General features: G+C 42.7%; 3 protein-coding genes across 4 annotated transcripts; all 3 read right to left on the reverse strand.

Annotated features, from left to right (window-relative positions):
- Positions 1–10: 10 nt before the first annotated feature.
- On the reverse strand, positions 11–4,705 carry ugcg (UDP-glucose ceramide glucosyltransferase). Its single transcript, XM_074689763.1, has 10 exons — positions 4,271–4,705; positions 2,454–2,598; positions 2,131–2,233; positions 1,892–1,993; positions 1,686–1,798; positions 1,256–1,434; positions 1,082–1,168; positions 668–775; positions 503–581; positions 11–373 (listed from the first exon to the last, which is right to left on the reverse strand). Exons 1-10 carry the CDS (start codon positions 4,366–4,368, stop codon positions 203–205), a joined length of 1,185 nt encoding a protein of 394 aa, XP_074545864.1. The 5' UTR covers positions 4,369–4,705; the 3' UTR covers positions 11–202.
- A 1,265-nt stretch (positions 4,706–5,970) lies between these two features.
- On the reverse strand, positions 5,971–7,250 carry LOC141805582 (molybdopterin synthase catalytic subunit). The gene is made up of 5 exons (XM_074690699.1): positions 7,115–7,250; positions 6,817–6,936; positions 6,558–6,714; positions 6,290–6,413; positions 5,971–6,127 (listed from the first exon to the last, which is right to left on the reverse strand). Exons 2-5 carry the CDS (start codon positions 6,932–6,934, stop codon positions 6,032–6,034), a joined length of 495 nt encoding a protein of 164 aa, XP_074546800.1. The 5' UTR covers positions 6,935–6,936; positions 7,115–7,250; the 3' UTR covers positions 5,971–6,031.
- Positions 7,251–10,686: 3,436 nt separating this feature from the next.
- Positions 10,687–13,567, reverse strand: LOC141805607 (uncharacterized). Of its 2 annotated transcripts, XR_012599719.1 has the most exons (3): positions 13,521–13,567; positions 11,778–12,940; positions 10,687–11,363 (listed from the first exon to the last, which is right to left on the reverse strand). XR_012599719.1 is itself a non-coding variant. In XM_074690732.1 (2 exons), exon 2 carries the CDS (start codon positions 12,800–12,802, stop codon positions 12,029–12,031), a length of 774 nt encoding a protein of 257 aa, XP_074546833.1. In that variant the 5' UTR covers positions 12,803–12,940; positions 13,521–13,567; the 3' UTR covers positions 11,678–12,028. The 2 variants fall into 2 exon arrangements, 1 of the variants encoding a protein (XP_074546833.1); XM_074690732.1 differs by lacking the exon at positions 10,687–11,363 and having other exon boundaries at positions 11,678–12,940.
- Between the last annotated feature and the right edge of the window lie 459 nt (positions 13,568–14,026).

Raw genomic sequence — 14,026 nt, forward strand, 5'->3', positions numbered from 1 at the left:
ACATAAAACACACACACACACACACACACACACACACACACACACACACACACACACACACACACACACACACACACACACACACACACACACACACTTTTCCTTATTAAAAAAACAAACAAACATCAGTCTCTTCTTCCTCTTCATCCTCTCCCTCCTCTCACCAAAAGGAATAAAGGAGGTTGAGAGATCACCAAAGTAACTAAACGTCCATGATCTCCTCAGCAGTTCCTCCACAGCGCAGGCGGTAGCGCCCGGTCCGCCAGCTGATGGTCGGGTCCCAAAGAGCCGAGAGGAAGATCTGCACTGCCATCGACTCCCTGATGAACCAAGCCACGGCAAAGTCCAGCTTAGAGAAGCACAGAGGACCGCCCTGCAACATGAGGTCATCAAGCATCAGTGAGGTCATCAGTATGGTCATAAATCAATAAGTCACACTGAGAAACAACAACCGTAGCCTCAGAGTAAGAGCTCGTTGTCTGAGAGGATCTCTGTGCAGTACCTGAACTCCTGTCAGCTGGATGTAGTCGAATATAAACCAGGCCAGACAGTGACACATGAAGAAAACCATCATGTCCCACCTGCAAAACAAACACACACACACACAGTTTGTACCGGAGAGTGTTCTGACCAGCTGCCTGCTTCTGCTCTGTGATTGGCTGCCTACCTGAACACATAATGAGCAGCCCAGCCAATGATGAGGCTCGCCAGGAAGCACTCAGAGACCGGCTCCAGCACAGTACCCGGCAACATGTTGATCCTCAACTTTGTCCACCTGACGACAGCAGAGAGAAAGTTTGAAAGTGAACAAGTGTAAAAAACAAAGCTCTTTCTGGGGATTAGAGAGGTGTCACTTTAAAAGCAGACATGCCACCAACATTCACCTCACAAACATCTTGACAGCACTCACACTTATCAAGTTTCAGGTTTCATACCACACACCAACATCTGAACGTTTAAGCTAGAAAAACGATAATATCACAGGAAATAACCTTGATACCTAACCATTACATCACACACACCCACACACGCATACAAAGAATTAAAAAAAAAACAATCAGAGAAAGAGCTGAGAAGTCACCTGATCATTCGAGACTGAAACTGGCCAATAGAGTATGACCCCGAGTTCTGCAGTGCCACCTGTGTCGCCATGGAGAACTTCCACCCTCTGAGGAGACAAAACAGCAGCGAAATTTACATCACACCTTCAAAAAGGACTCTGACAGATGGCAGGAGCAAATGCTAACATACTAACCTGTCAGCAATAGCTTTCGCCATGAAGTAATCCTCTGCGATGTACTGAGCGAAGGCAACCAGCCCGCCTGCCTGATCCAACACGTCCTTCCTCATCAGACACGACATCCCTGTCACACACTTTATTCCCGTCACGTTGGCCGAGATGTAGGAGCGAGGGTGGGAGGTCCCAAAATACACCTGTACACATGTTAGCATCTGTTAGCACCAGTAAAATTGATAAACATGTTAACGTTAGCATTACCATCTGCTACCTCCTGTTGGCACAGGATATTTATTCACAGTTATAACAGAGCAGATTAGCTAGACAGGCTAAAGCTAAGTAGCATTTAATAAACCGGGTTTAATGAGACATAAGCATGTTAGCATAGGTATCTAGCCTTTATGAACCTCTGAGCAGACTTAGCATGAGGTTAGCTCATTAGCCATACCTGTTCCAGCGTTGCTGCAAAGCCTTGGCGATCTGCGACAAATGGCAAACCGTGGACTAATCCCACCTTCTCTGTCATCTGATTGGTCATATCAGTGAGGGTGTCAGGTTTCACTGAAACACACACACACACACACACACACAGAGTGAGCATGATGGTAGATGGTATGGTTGTTCAAAGCTGAAGTCACAGGAAACAGCTCTGACCTCTGATACCGCTGTCGCAGATCCACACCAAGCCATATTTAGCTCCCTCATAGCCCGGCATCAGGTTGTTGATCTTTGGATTGATTCCAACCTTCTTGCCCCCTGAGAACCAAAAACCAGCAAAATTTATATTAGCTGATAACAAAAATAAGCAGCCGACAGTTTGTTCTACAACCTAGAAAAGAAAAATAAAACACACAAGTCAACTCCCTGATGGAGAAACAAACCACTGATCTCACCGATAAATAACCGAGCGTCCACATTCGGATATTTCCCCAACAACTTTTTACAAACGTCCACTGCCGGATCATCCTGATCTTGGACACAGAGCAGGATCTCATACTGCAACACAAAGACAGATGAGGGTTAGACAGGTAGAGGTGATGGGAACAGACAGGTTGAGGTCAGGAATTAAGAGAGGTGTAGGAAATTCAGTCAGACAGGTAGGGGTCAAGAGTCAAGACAGAGGGAGGTTAGGGGGCAGACAGATGAAGGTAAGACAGGTGGAGGTGATGGGGTCAGCCAGTGGAAATGAGGAGTCAGAAAAGGTGATGGGGGTCACCTGGGGGTAGTCCAAGGTGAAGAAGGTCTCCAGGTTGGAGATCAGGTTGGGGTCGACACCCTTCAGAGGCTTCAGCAAAGAAACTCCAACCAGCTGTCCAAACGGCTGCTTGACCTCTGACCTCTTCTTGTGGAGGTAAAGACGCCTGAAACAGACGGGTGTCAGAGGTCAGGAGGAGGAGTCACAGGTAAAACTCCACACTATCATTACCTGCCAGGTGTGCCTTAACACAAGCTCAAGTCCTGTTACTATAACTAGAGCAGTGCAGAGCAATTTCATGATGCCATGATCACTTTCAGCTCCTGATGTCTGCGGAAATGTATTTATACTGACACAAACATTAACATGATGCCTGTTTATCATATGATCTGTCAATCCTCCAGACCTGAGGGGTGCCAGGAACAGAGCAAAGGCTACTGGAAAATCTTCAGTTTTCCCACCTTCACTGACTTAACATATAGTAAACTCACAACTCTGCAGCTCTTTCATCTGACTCTTCAACGCTCTGGTTATCTCTGAATAACCAACAGGATGAGGCAATGAGTTTGCTCAACCCACAGAGAGATGCAAAGACTGGCAGCAGAGCTGAGACAGAATCCATGATCATGGTTGAAGATCTGATCCCTGATTGAATCGAGGCTCTGGCTCTCCTGCTGGTCTCCCTGATTCAGCCCACAACATGTCATGTTGAATGACTCACAGAACTTGAATCTAAGGGTCTGTAGAGGTCCTGGATCTTTCAGAAACAATCCTTTAATCTCTGAAAGACCCAAGACGCTTATATAAAGGTTTATAATCCTGAATATTTGGTGTGGGAAGAAAGACACGACTCAATCCTGATTCCTGTAAGAGTATGTTTAGGTCAGAGCCTCAGTTCTCGAGCAGACCCTAACGCAGGGATTATTTGAATGTTTGACTGTTCGGATTCAAGATCTCTGAAAATGAAAAATAGCTTAATAAAGCATTTTAGTCACACCTGGAGAAAGTAGGAAGTGGAAAAAAAAAACCTCAAGCTGCTCTGTAAACGCTTACAGTCCACCAAAAGAGAGATTTCAAAGCCTCATTCAAATACTGACAAAAGGCACGAAAAATATATGTTGCATCTATGAAAATACTTAAAGCTCTTCATGAGAACAACTTTATTTATCTTTCATAAAACCTTTAGGTCACTGACATTGTAAGAGGTTTCCTTTTTGTTTATCATCTTAAAAACTGGTAAAAGGAGCCGAGAGGGACCCTCAACTTTAGTCCAAAGTTTGACTCCGAAAAGATTCAGAGCTGCTGTCTTAAAAGATTACTGTCAAAAAAAACCCAAACAAACAAACATCAAATTACTGTTTTTATCATGTGTGAACGCCGAGGATCAGTCAGAGCCGAGGAAATAAACATCATAAAACCCACTGTTTTCACGTTAAATTCAGCCTGAACAAGAGGAAGCAGGACGTGTTAGAGCCTGAAGATCAGAGAGCAGACTCAGAACCATGAACCCGTCTCTTTATAAAGGGAATATTTAAAATCTTCGCAGATGGTTTTTTAAAGATTCATGAACTCAGCTCTTCTGACCTTACTGTGAGCAGCGGCAGCTAGCACGCGGAGCTAACCGGCTAACCAGGAAAACGCCCAACACGGAACCGTTCAGACCTATAGATCTCATCCTCATCACACCCCCAGCACCCCACTCAAAAACCCAGGGCCGCCTATGTTTGTTCCGAACCCTTTTAAAATCAGAACCGTGTGCAAACCACAGAGAAAGATAGAAACGGACGCGTCGCTTTGCTAACCGTTAGCTGTTAGCAGTTAGCAGTTGACTGACTTACACATAGATGATGGACATGAAGTGCATGAGCCACAGAACGAAAAACAGCAGAAAGCCGAACACTGCCAGGCCCTGCAGGGCCAGCTCCAGCACGGACATCACGCTCAGGGGCTGGGCCGGGGCTGCAGGCCGCCGGGGGGTCGAACAGGCTCGAGGTAGATTAGACCAGCAGATCGGCCTCTGAGAGCGACCAACCGGAGAAGATGATCCGACTCTCGGTGCACCGAGCTCGGCTTGTGTTCAGGACTGAGATCCACCTATAGACCGCGCGGGACTGAAGGATCCAGGCCGGTTCTGGAGCTCTGGTGCCAGGAACACAATTACCGGCCTCGGCCTGCTGGTGCTGGTGTCTGGGTCACGGTGCGGGTTCTGGGGGTTTGACAGTCACCAGACCGACCAATGGTCAGCTGACCAAACAGGGGGGAGGCCAGGCACGAGCGATGGGTAGCAACAACTGCGATACTTCCGCTTTTCTTCAAAATAAGAGCTCTATATCAAAAAGTCTGTGTTGAGCGTGGACTGTAGAAAACTTTGGAGGACCAAAACTGCCAAAATTAAAAGTAATTAAAAGGGGGGAAAAAAATTATACACAGAAGTAAACTGTAAATAAAGTAACAATAAATACATAAATGTGGAATTAGATATGATATTAATAAATAAGTAAATACCCTGCACCCAAGTTTATTTTATGTTGCAGACACTGTCAGTTTGAAATATAGAAGGAAATGTTATTCAAATGAGGGGGCGGCCCTGGGTGTGTCTTGTGTTGAACTGTTTTCTCATCGGTTGATCCACATATTAGTACAGAAATTGTCGAGGTATGTCTGCCAACAGCCATGAGGAGGAAACATGTTAGGAGAAAAGCACACGAGCATCCGGTGGGTCTCAAAAACTCCAGAGTTTCATCATTCCTTCCTCTGCTTGCATTGTTCACTTGCGTCAGTCTAAAGGCATCTAGAAGGCTGTGAGGGTGTAAGAGTGCAGCAAGAGGAGATGTGTGTGTGTGTGTGTGTGTGTGTGTGTGTGTGTGTGTGTGTGTGTGTGTGTGTGTGTGTGTGTGTGTGTGTGTGTGTGTGTGTGTGTGTGTGTGTGACAGAGCAGGCGAGCTGGTTATGATGAGTTTCATTCAATGTTTTGTTCCTGCCTGTTCTGAGCTGGTGTGATCACACGCAAAGTATACATTCAGTGTTGTCCCACACACCACTGTGTATTATCATGAAACTATACACTAATATAAAAAAACAAGAATTGATGTGGACTCTATGAAACCTTTAATGGGATTAAAAAAAACCTGTGGTTCAGGAAATAAAACTCAGAGCTGAACCGGACATTCAGGAAATTTATCTGTCAAGCCCCACCCCCAGGTGGGTCAGAGGTAGAGGAGTGTTTAATCTGAGGAAGTTTTTCCATCCCATCACAGACAGCTTGTTTTAAGTGGACCTGACAGCCTAATTTAAATATGCATGTTGATCACTTTTTACAGAGCGCAATCAGACTGAAGTTGGTGTGTCACAGACACCAGGACTCTGTGAGGCTAAAGGTAATAAATGAGAAATAACAGAGTTATTTTTTTAAGAGACAAAGTCTGACTCAGATCCTAATTTCCCTCAGACTGACAGAAAACTAAGCTCAGGTCATCAGCATGAGATCAAACCCCTGAGAGCATCAAACTGATCATTAGACACTCCAAACACACACACCATAAAACTTTATCAGTCAGTGTTTATTAATAACCTTCAACCTTCTGATCATACACACTCTTTCAGGTGTTCTCTGACAACGCAGGACGTTCATTCTGAGCCGACCACGAACACTCCACGTTCTGCTTCCAGCTTGAGTCCTGGTCGTCATACACCTCCTGTCAATCACAGTCACATGATTCATAACATGACACATAATCATTCTACGCTGATGTGTTCTCAGTCATCAGTGTGATTGAACCATCAGAGATCAGTGGTTTGATCAGGTCAGTCATCAGTGATTGGTCAGTGTGATCAGAAATCAGTCACAGTAATCTGACCTTCTTCCAGATGGGGATGTTCGCCTTCAGCTGGCTGATGGCGTGCTGGATGGCCTGTTGGCCGTCGTGGCGGTGAGGAGACGAAATTGCCATGACAACACTGGCCTGGCCCACCTCCACCCACCTGAAGGAGGAGTATCAATTAGGAGATGGGTCATTAAGAGGACAGAGTCAGGATTGTGAAAGGTCATACAGAAGGGAGGAGTCACAGAGGGGGAGGGGTCATTTTCTGTATGAGACTCAGATGTTCACAGCGTGGTGCACTTACCCTAGGCGGTGGAAGACACAGATGTGCATCACACTCGGCCATCGCGCTCTGATGTCACCACACAGCTTCCTGAACTCTGATTGGGCCATGAGCTCATATGCCTCATACTCCAGACCAATCACCTTCCTGCCATTCACCTGGTCTTGACGGGTCGTTCCTTCACACACACACACACAAACACACACACGATGTGAACACACAATCTCAGCTCTGTGTGTGTGAATTTGTTTGACTTTCTGTTGAGATAAATTCAGTGAACCTATAAACAGTGAAACTGCACCACACGCTGGGCTGCTGACCACATCCACCACTTCCTGTACAGACAGCCAATCATGGCTCAGCTTGAAGATGTCCTTCTGCTCCTCTCCTTCAGTCATTTCTGAAAGAAAAACCCCGCAGAGAATAATCAAGTCCTGATCCAGGACTGCAGTGTGCAATACGCTCATCCACTAAGTAGAAAAACCTCACAATAGGACATCATGTGACCTCACGTTGAGTTTCTATTGTTCTCAGTGGAGCTCCTCACCTGTCCTCCATGTGATCATGGGATCTCTCACCTTCACTTTATCCTCCGCTTAGCGGCGGCACCACAGCCACCTCGTCTCCGTCCCCCAGCGTCACCGCCTCGTCCCCGATGGAAACGTACTGCTGACGCACTGCCAGGACCACCTGATCCTGTAGGAGGGACAACCTGTAAGCAAACACACAAACACACAGTGAAGCCATCGCACATGCATAGTAAAAACATCACAGTAATGTCAGTGATAATATGGTAATAACAATAATGATAATAATAATAATAATAGTAATAACAATAATAATAATAATAATAATAATAATAATAATAATAATAATAATAATAATAACAATAATAATAATAATAATAATAATAATAATAATAATAATAATAATACATTGTTAGTGATGTACCTTGGGTGTCTCTGTAACAGCAGTCCCCAGAGGTCCTGGCTGCTAATTGTTGTTGGCACGGCAACAGCAGCCTCCTCCTTGACCCCGGTCAGCTCAGCACTCTTAGCGAAGTACAACACACACACCTGAAGAAAGAGTCAGAACATTACAGGTTTTGAGTTCATATCCCTTTGTCTGTTTGTCACAAATGAGTGATTATTTTTGGAGGTGTCCCAGTCCGATATTGATATCGGATATCGGTCCGATATCAGCAAAAAAACAAATATCGGTATCGTATCGGAATGCATCTAAAATCTCAGATATAAGCAGTTTCTGTTACCCATTGGTTAATAATAAATGGGTCAGTTTTCCCTCATACCTACTGTTGCTGACTACTGTTCTTTGTTTGAATAATATCATTTAATCAAGCCTTTTCTAACATGACAGACATACTACATAATAAGTTATAAAAGTATGCATGTTTAATGCTGATATCATATTGGATTAATATCGGTATCGGCCAATACTCAATGCTGCAGTATCGGTATCGTATTGGAAGTGAAAATGCAATATCGGGACATCCCTAATTATTTTAACTTCAGCAGAAACACTGAAATCCAGTGGCAGAACTCAGGCGGACTCAAAGGTCTGGGTTAGTCTTCTGTTGTCCCTCTGTTTTCATGACCAATCAGGAGAATTTCTTCTTCAGTCTGAATCACATGACATTAAAATCAAACCTTGGCTGTTTTCCAAATCACCTACTAAACTAGCAGCACCTACTGATTTTCACTTTATATCAACATTTGCGCATTTTTTTGGTTATTTATCATTTGCTGGCCCTATCTGTGAGGTTTAAACTAGCTGTTAGGCTGTTTATGTTCAAGCTGTCAAATGTTTGTACTGTGAGCTTTGATAAAGACCTGTAGTGGTTGGCAGAGAGGCTAGAGGCTGAATTTGTGAGGCATTTTGTAGAAGAAAATTTGTCCTGAATTGTCCAAGATTTTTATAATAACATATATTCAGTCAGACACCATTCTCATTAAAGCTGTGGTGAGTTTGCATGTTAAAACTTTCAAGTTAATGATTAAACATGTTCTAGAAATGTGAATTTCTTTTTTAAAAGTGAACTAGAAATGCTGGTAAAGACATCCAATTTGTGAGATATAGTTTACTCTAAGAGATTTTATTCCTATGTTATGCTTGTTAAATGTGACAGGTGGAGGTGACACATTTCTTTTTCTAGCTTTTATGAGTGTATGGGCGAAATTGCTGAAGGTCAAATGTCTGAAAGAGGTACGGGCTGTGAAAACTTTGTGCCATAAACTATTGAAATAATATATATAATTCTAATCTAAATTTAGTACAAATAACCCCATTTATGAGATCTTAAAAGGCTTTTTTTTTCTAATAATGATGCATCAGAAATGGCTCTTGTTACCTGAGTGCAATCCTAAGGTGGTCCACTATCAGCCTTAAGTAAAACTATTGACCAGTTATTTATTTGGGAACCTCTCCGTTAGACACAGGAACAAGCTGACCCAGGTAGTTAACCAAGCCAGTAAAATAATAGGGGACAAGCAGATGCAGCTTCATGAAATATATAAACATTCATTAACAAAAAAAGCTGTGCTGATCTACAGCAACACCACACACCCTCTCAATCCTACGTTTGCTTTGTTGCCATCAGGAAGGAGGCTCAGAGTTCCTGAACATTTTAAACCAAACAATCTTGAATGAACTATGAGCTGTGTCTCAGATAACCTTTGTGCTTAGTGGGATTGTAGTGGATTATTTATTTATTTATTGATGTATTTATGGACTTGTTGTGTGTTTTTAGTGTTGTGACCTTTACTGCTGTGTTTTTATGGTTGTGGTAGCTGGCGATCATGATGCCAAAGGCAATTTTCCACTGTGTTTTAAACCAATGGACAATTAAGTCTTCTATTCTATTCTATTCTATTCTATTCTATTCTATTCTATTCCACAATAGAACTTTAATTCTTATCTTAAAGTGATCCGATTAGCTCAGTTTTCACGAGTTTAAAAGGCTTTTATTCTTGAAACGAGAATCCATTTATTAATTATTGCGTAATTGCCAATCTTGCAACAGGCTTTTATTTTGAAGTCCGGTCAGTTTTACCGTGTTACCGTAATGCCTAGAATACACGCATTGCGAACAAGTGGGGACCGACTTGACTACTGTCAATAGACCCAAAAGAAAAGTCAGACTACATATTTCATTCAAAATTAGGCAGAATGCAGTGCCTGCTACATTCTTATGTAGTAGTGAGCGGGCTGTTTGGGAAACAGGCACAATGTTTTATCTCCATCCATGCGGACCTCAGATTCTCTCCTGACCTGGTCTGAACATCAAAGATCCGGAGACAGATAAGCTGTGGCTCGGCGCTCCCCTCACTGATCTTTAAACTCTCAAACACAGTGTAAAGGTGTTTTCTCTTCACATAGACGGTCTATAAATGTTCCTGTTAGATTCAGAGAAACTGGCCCCGAGTCTTGACACCTCCTCAAACTCACCTGTGCCGTCATGGAGGAGCTTAGAAGACGTGAACACCTGAAGACACTGAAGTTTTCCCACACAGCCGCTGTCTGCTGACAGTCACATTTTCCCCCACCCCTCTTCCTCCTCTTCTTCTCTGATAATTTAAAATCAGATGTGAGTGCCAGTGCCTCGTTACCGCCCTCCTCTGGAGACAAACCTCGAGGTATAATAAGAAAACTAAACTCCCAACTTTATTTCAAAACAGAGATAAGCAGAGAGCTACAAGAGATGAAAACCAGTCACAACGAGGTGTATGATGTCATCATCCTGTTCTAATAGAATGTTTACCTGTTGACTGTAGTGTTTACCTGTTGATCCTTATATTTACCTGCTGATTGACATGTTTACCTGTAGATTGTAATGTTTTTGTCATGTCTGTATCATGACAGCGTGAGCACACATCAACACGAACCCCCTCCTGACACAGATTCAAGGTCTTTGCCTTCATGTTTTGTAATATGAAGGTTTGCTTCGACATCAGTTTGTGAGTTGTGTTGTGACAGCCCTCTTCACTTGATTTTCCTCTCTTTAAGGGGTTTCTGGACATTAGCTGGGGTTTATTAAGAATAGGAAAGAAACAGAAAAGACCAAGGAAATCATTTCAGTACAAATTTCATTAAACAAGTCATCTCATTTGTTTATTATAAAAATAACCTTTGTATTAACAAAATAAGTGCAAAAGCATACCAACAGCTGATTCCACCCAAAGTCAAAGGAAAACAACTCAGAGGAGTTGTGAAGACTTTCTAGAAAAGCTAGCTTTAGTGCTAGTGATAAAGACTTTGCTTCCCATGAGGAAATAAATGGATATCTGCTTCTTTTAACACTACTTTTCTTAGTTCAAGAAAAATTTTCCCAGGATGCAAAGCCACGGGGTAATGCATTTATCAACAGTACCGTAGTGCCTTCGATTGGAACTTGACAGCATTCACACTTTCTAAGTATTTTAGTAGCTGCCTATATTCAGTGTAACTCACAAAATCCTGGTTATGTACTACCAGTGCTCATCTACCAAGCTAACGTAACCTCACTCTTCATTTTATTGCTAGACGCTCAAGTTTGAAAAGACCACTGCAGAATAACTGCTGCATGTGGGTTAAATGAATATTATCACAAAGAGCTTGTTTTAGCCTTTAACCCAGTTTAAGCCTTTAGCTTGTGTTTCAGCCTTTAACCCAGTTTTAGCCTTTAGCTTGTGTTTCAGCCTTTAACACGTGTTTTAGCCTTTAGCTTGTGTTTCAGCCTTTAACACGTGTTTTAGCCTTTAGCTTGTGTTTCAGCCTTTAACCCAGTTTTAGCCTTTAGCTTGTGTTTCAGCCTTTAACCCGTGTTTTAGCCTTTAGCTTGTGTTTCAGCCTTTAACACGAGTTTTAGCCTTTAGCTTGTGTTTCAGCCTTTAACACGAGTTTTAGCCTTTAGCTTGTGTTTCAGCCTTTAACCCAGTTTAAGCCTTCAGCTTGTGTTTCAGCCTTTAACCCGAGTTTTAGCCTTTAGCTCGTGTTTCAGCCTTTAACCCGAGTTTTAGCCTTTAGCTTGTGTTTCAGCCTTTAACCCAGTTTTAGCCTTTAGCTTGTGTTTTAGCCTTTAACCCAGTTTTAGCCTGTAGCTTGTGTTTCAGCCTTTAACCTGAGTTTTAGCCTTTAGCTTGTGTTTCAGCCTTTAACCTGAGTTTAAGCCTTCAGCTTGTGTTTCAGCCTTTAACCCGTGTTTTAGCCTTTAGCTTGTGTTTAGTTTTTAGCCTGTGTTTTAGCCTTTAGCTTGTGTTTAGTTTTTAGCCTGTGGTTTAGCCCATGCTACATAACTCTAGTGTCCAGTCCTGTCCTCCCAGATCGAGAAGCTGTAATTTGCGTTTAGAAATAACCTACTGGCGTTGATTATCTCATTTTAAGCTGTGGATTATAATCTAGCATAAAAAGTTAAACTTTTTCAAGACCACTTACAAATTTCTCACAGGAACTTTAACATTCTATCTTTTAAAGGACAGCTTTCAGAGTCCACTGTCTCACTTGAACTGGTCCTCAGCTTCAGGCTGCTGGCAGTCTCTGAGTTTCTGACTCATCTCATGAAATCCATGGATGACCCTGTGACCCTGATCAGCTAACTGTCTGATGGAGCTGGTGAGTCTCTTGTCCTCCTCTGGGGTTGCAGTGGTGCTGAGGATGCCCAGTGTGAGCGTAGTCAGTGTGTTCATCACCTGATCCAGTGTTATCTGTCCAAACAAAGACTCTGCTCCTTTTTTTCTCTGGGCACTCACTCGTCTGAGGGTCCTCTGAAACTCCTGCACTTCCTCTGGTAAGTTTTCAGCTTCAGCTCCAGAGGATTCTTCCCCCGTCCTCTTTCTCACAGATTCCAAGTCAAGTTCAGGGGATTCAGCGATCATCATGAGTTCAGTCCCCAGCTCTTCTGCCCTTTGAACACTTCCATTTTCTTTCAGTGTTTTTGTGACATTTGAGACGAACACTGCTGCTGCTCCCGACCCGGCTACAATCACTGCTACAGCTGCTGTCACCACACTGCTCCACCCAGGGAAGAGGACTGCAAGGATGAACAGTACAAATCCTAGTCTTCCAATATAAGCTCCGAGTGTTCGCGCTTTGTCGGCCCTCTCCTGTTTCTTCCTGATGTACTCAGCCATCTCCTTTAACTCGGTCACTATCTCCTTCATCCTCTGCTCTCTGCTGTCCCGCTCTGCTAACACACTTCTTGTCATTTCCGTCATGGTAGGAGGCTCTTCCATGCTCAGTCTCCTCATCCTCCTTCCTGCTGTTGGATCCATGATCCACAAGTTTTTCTTCTGCAGTCAGAAGTGACTTGATGGCACTTTGAGTTGCCTTGTGTATGAATTGTGCTCTGTAAATAAACTTGCCTTGCCTATGGAGTTCAGATCCAGATCATGCTTCAGGTCCTGAGCTTTCTGTGAAACAAGCACAGATGGTCACGTGACTGTTACCTGTGTATCTGGTGCTTATCTGATTGTGAACTCTGAAACTTATACTACGTTTATACTGTCTCAAAACACTGGATATTAGTCATTTATTGGATTTAAAGCTTCAGGGCATTTAACTGTTTTTTTAAACCTTACTCGTAATTGATCAGCTGTTTATGAAACTTTATTATCATGCCAGATAATATAGCTACATAAAAAAGAGAGAGAGTGAAAGTGAAAGAAAGTGTGGTGTGTTTTTTTTAATCAAACAGTCAAACATCGTGTGTAATATCTGGGGCTCAACCAGCTTCTCTGGTCATATTTCATTGTTTATTCCTTTAGTGAGAACTTAGTGTACCTCAGATCCATTAATTACTCGGTAACACGCAGTTCACAGCCACAGATTTATACCCAAGAAACTTTGTAACGTCACCTGACTTAACAGTGAGTTAAAAGAGCACTCCTGCAGGGTCAAAAGTCTTCCTCAAACTTCGCTGAGTTTAAAACTAGAGTTTGCAGAAATACAGAAATTATAAAAAGTTTATAAAGAATAAAAAAATGCTCTTACCTCCTCTCGGAGAGTCCAGTGCAGACTCAAAACTCAGCCCTCATATGATGGGCCTCTTAAAGCAACAGAGCACTTGAGTTGGTTAAGTGGTGGCGTGTTATGAAACACAGCTGAACCTCACAGATGGTGGATGTTAATAAGTAAAAATGAAGACTTGATGCCACCTGTTGACTTTTACAGTTCACCAAACATGAGAATCTAAAAGGAACCACCTGTTTGAAGTGTATCACTGTCAGACTTTCAGAGTTACATCATTTTACTGCCCAAGTAATTAGTACCATCAAAGACACACAATAAATTAATGTATTTAAATTACCAATGTCATATACCTCTTATATTTATTTAAGTCAGAAATTAAGATGATATATTTTTTAAGTGTGTTGTTTTATTTCCCTTTCTGAACACAACTGAACAGGTGAACAGACCTAATTGGAGAACAGTGTTTAATCAGGTTGGTAATCTTTAGCCAGGTGTATGATCCAATTTGTTTCAGACTCTATGAGCAT

The sequence above is a fragment of the Halichoeres trimaculatus genome, unplaced genomic scaffold, assembly GCF_033239565.1.
Source record: "Halichoeres trimaculatus isolate MK-OKI-2021-1 unplaced genomic scaffold, fHalTri1.1 fHalTri1_scaffold_16, whole genome shotgun sequence".
Classification (NCBI taxonomy): domain Eukaryota; kingdom Metazoa; phylum Chordata; class Actinopteri; order Labriformes; family Labridae; genus Halichoeres; species Halichoeres trimaculatus.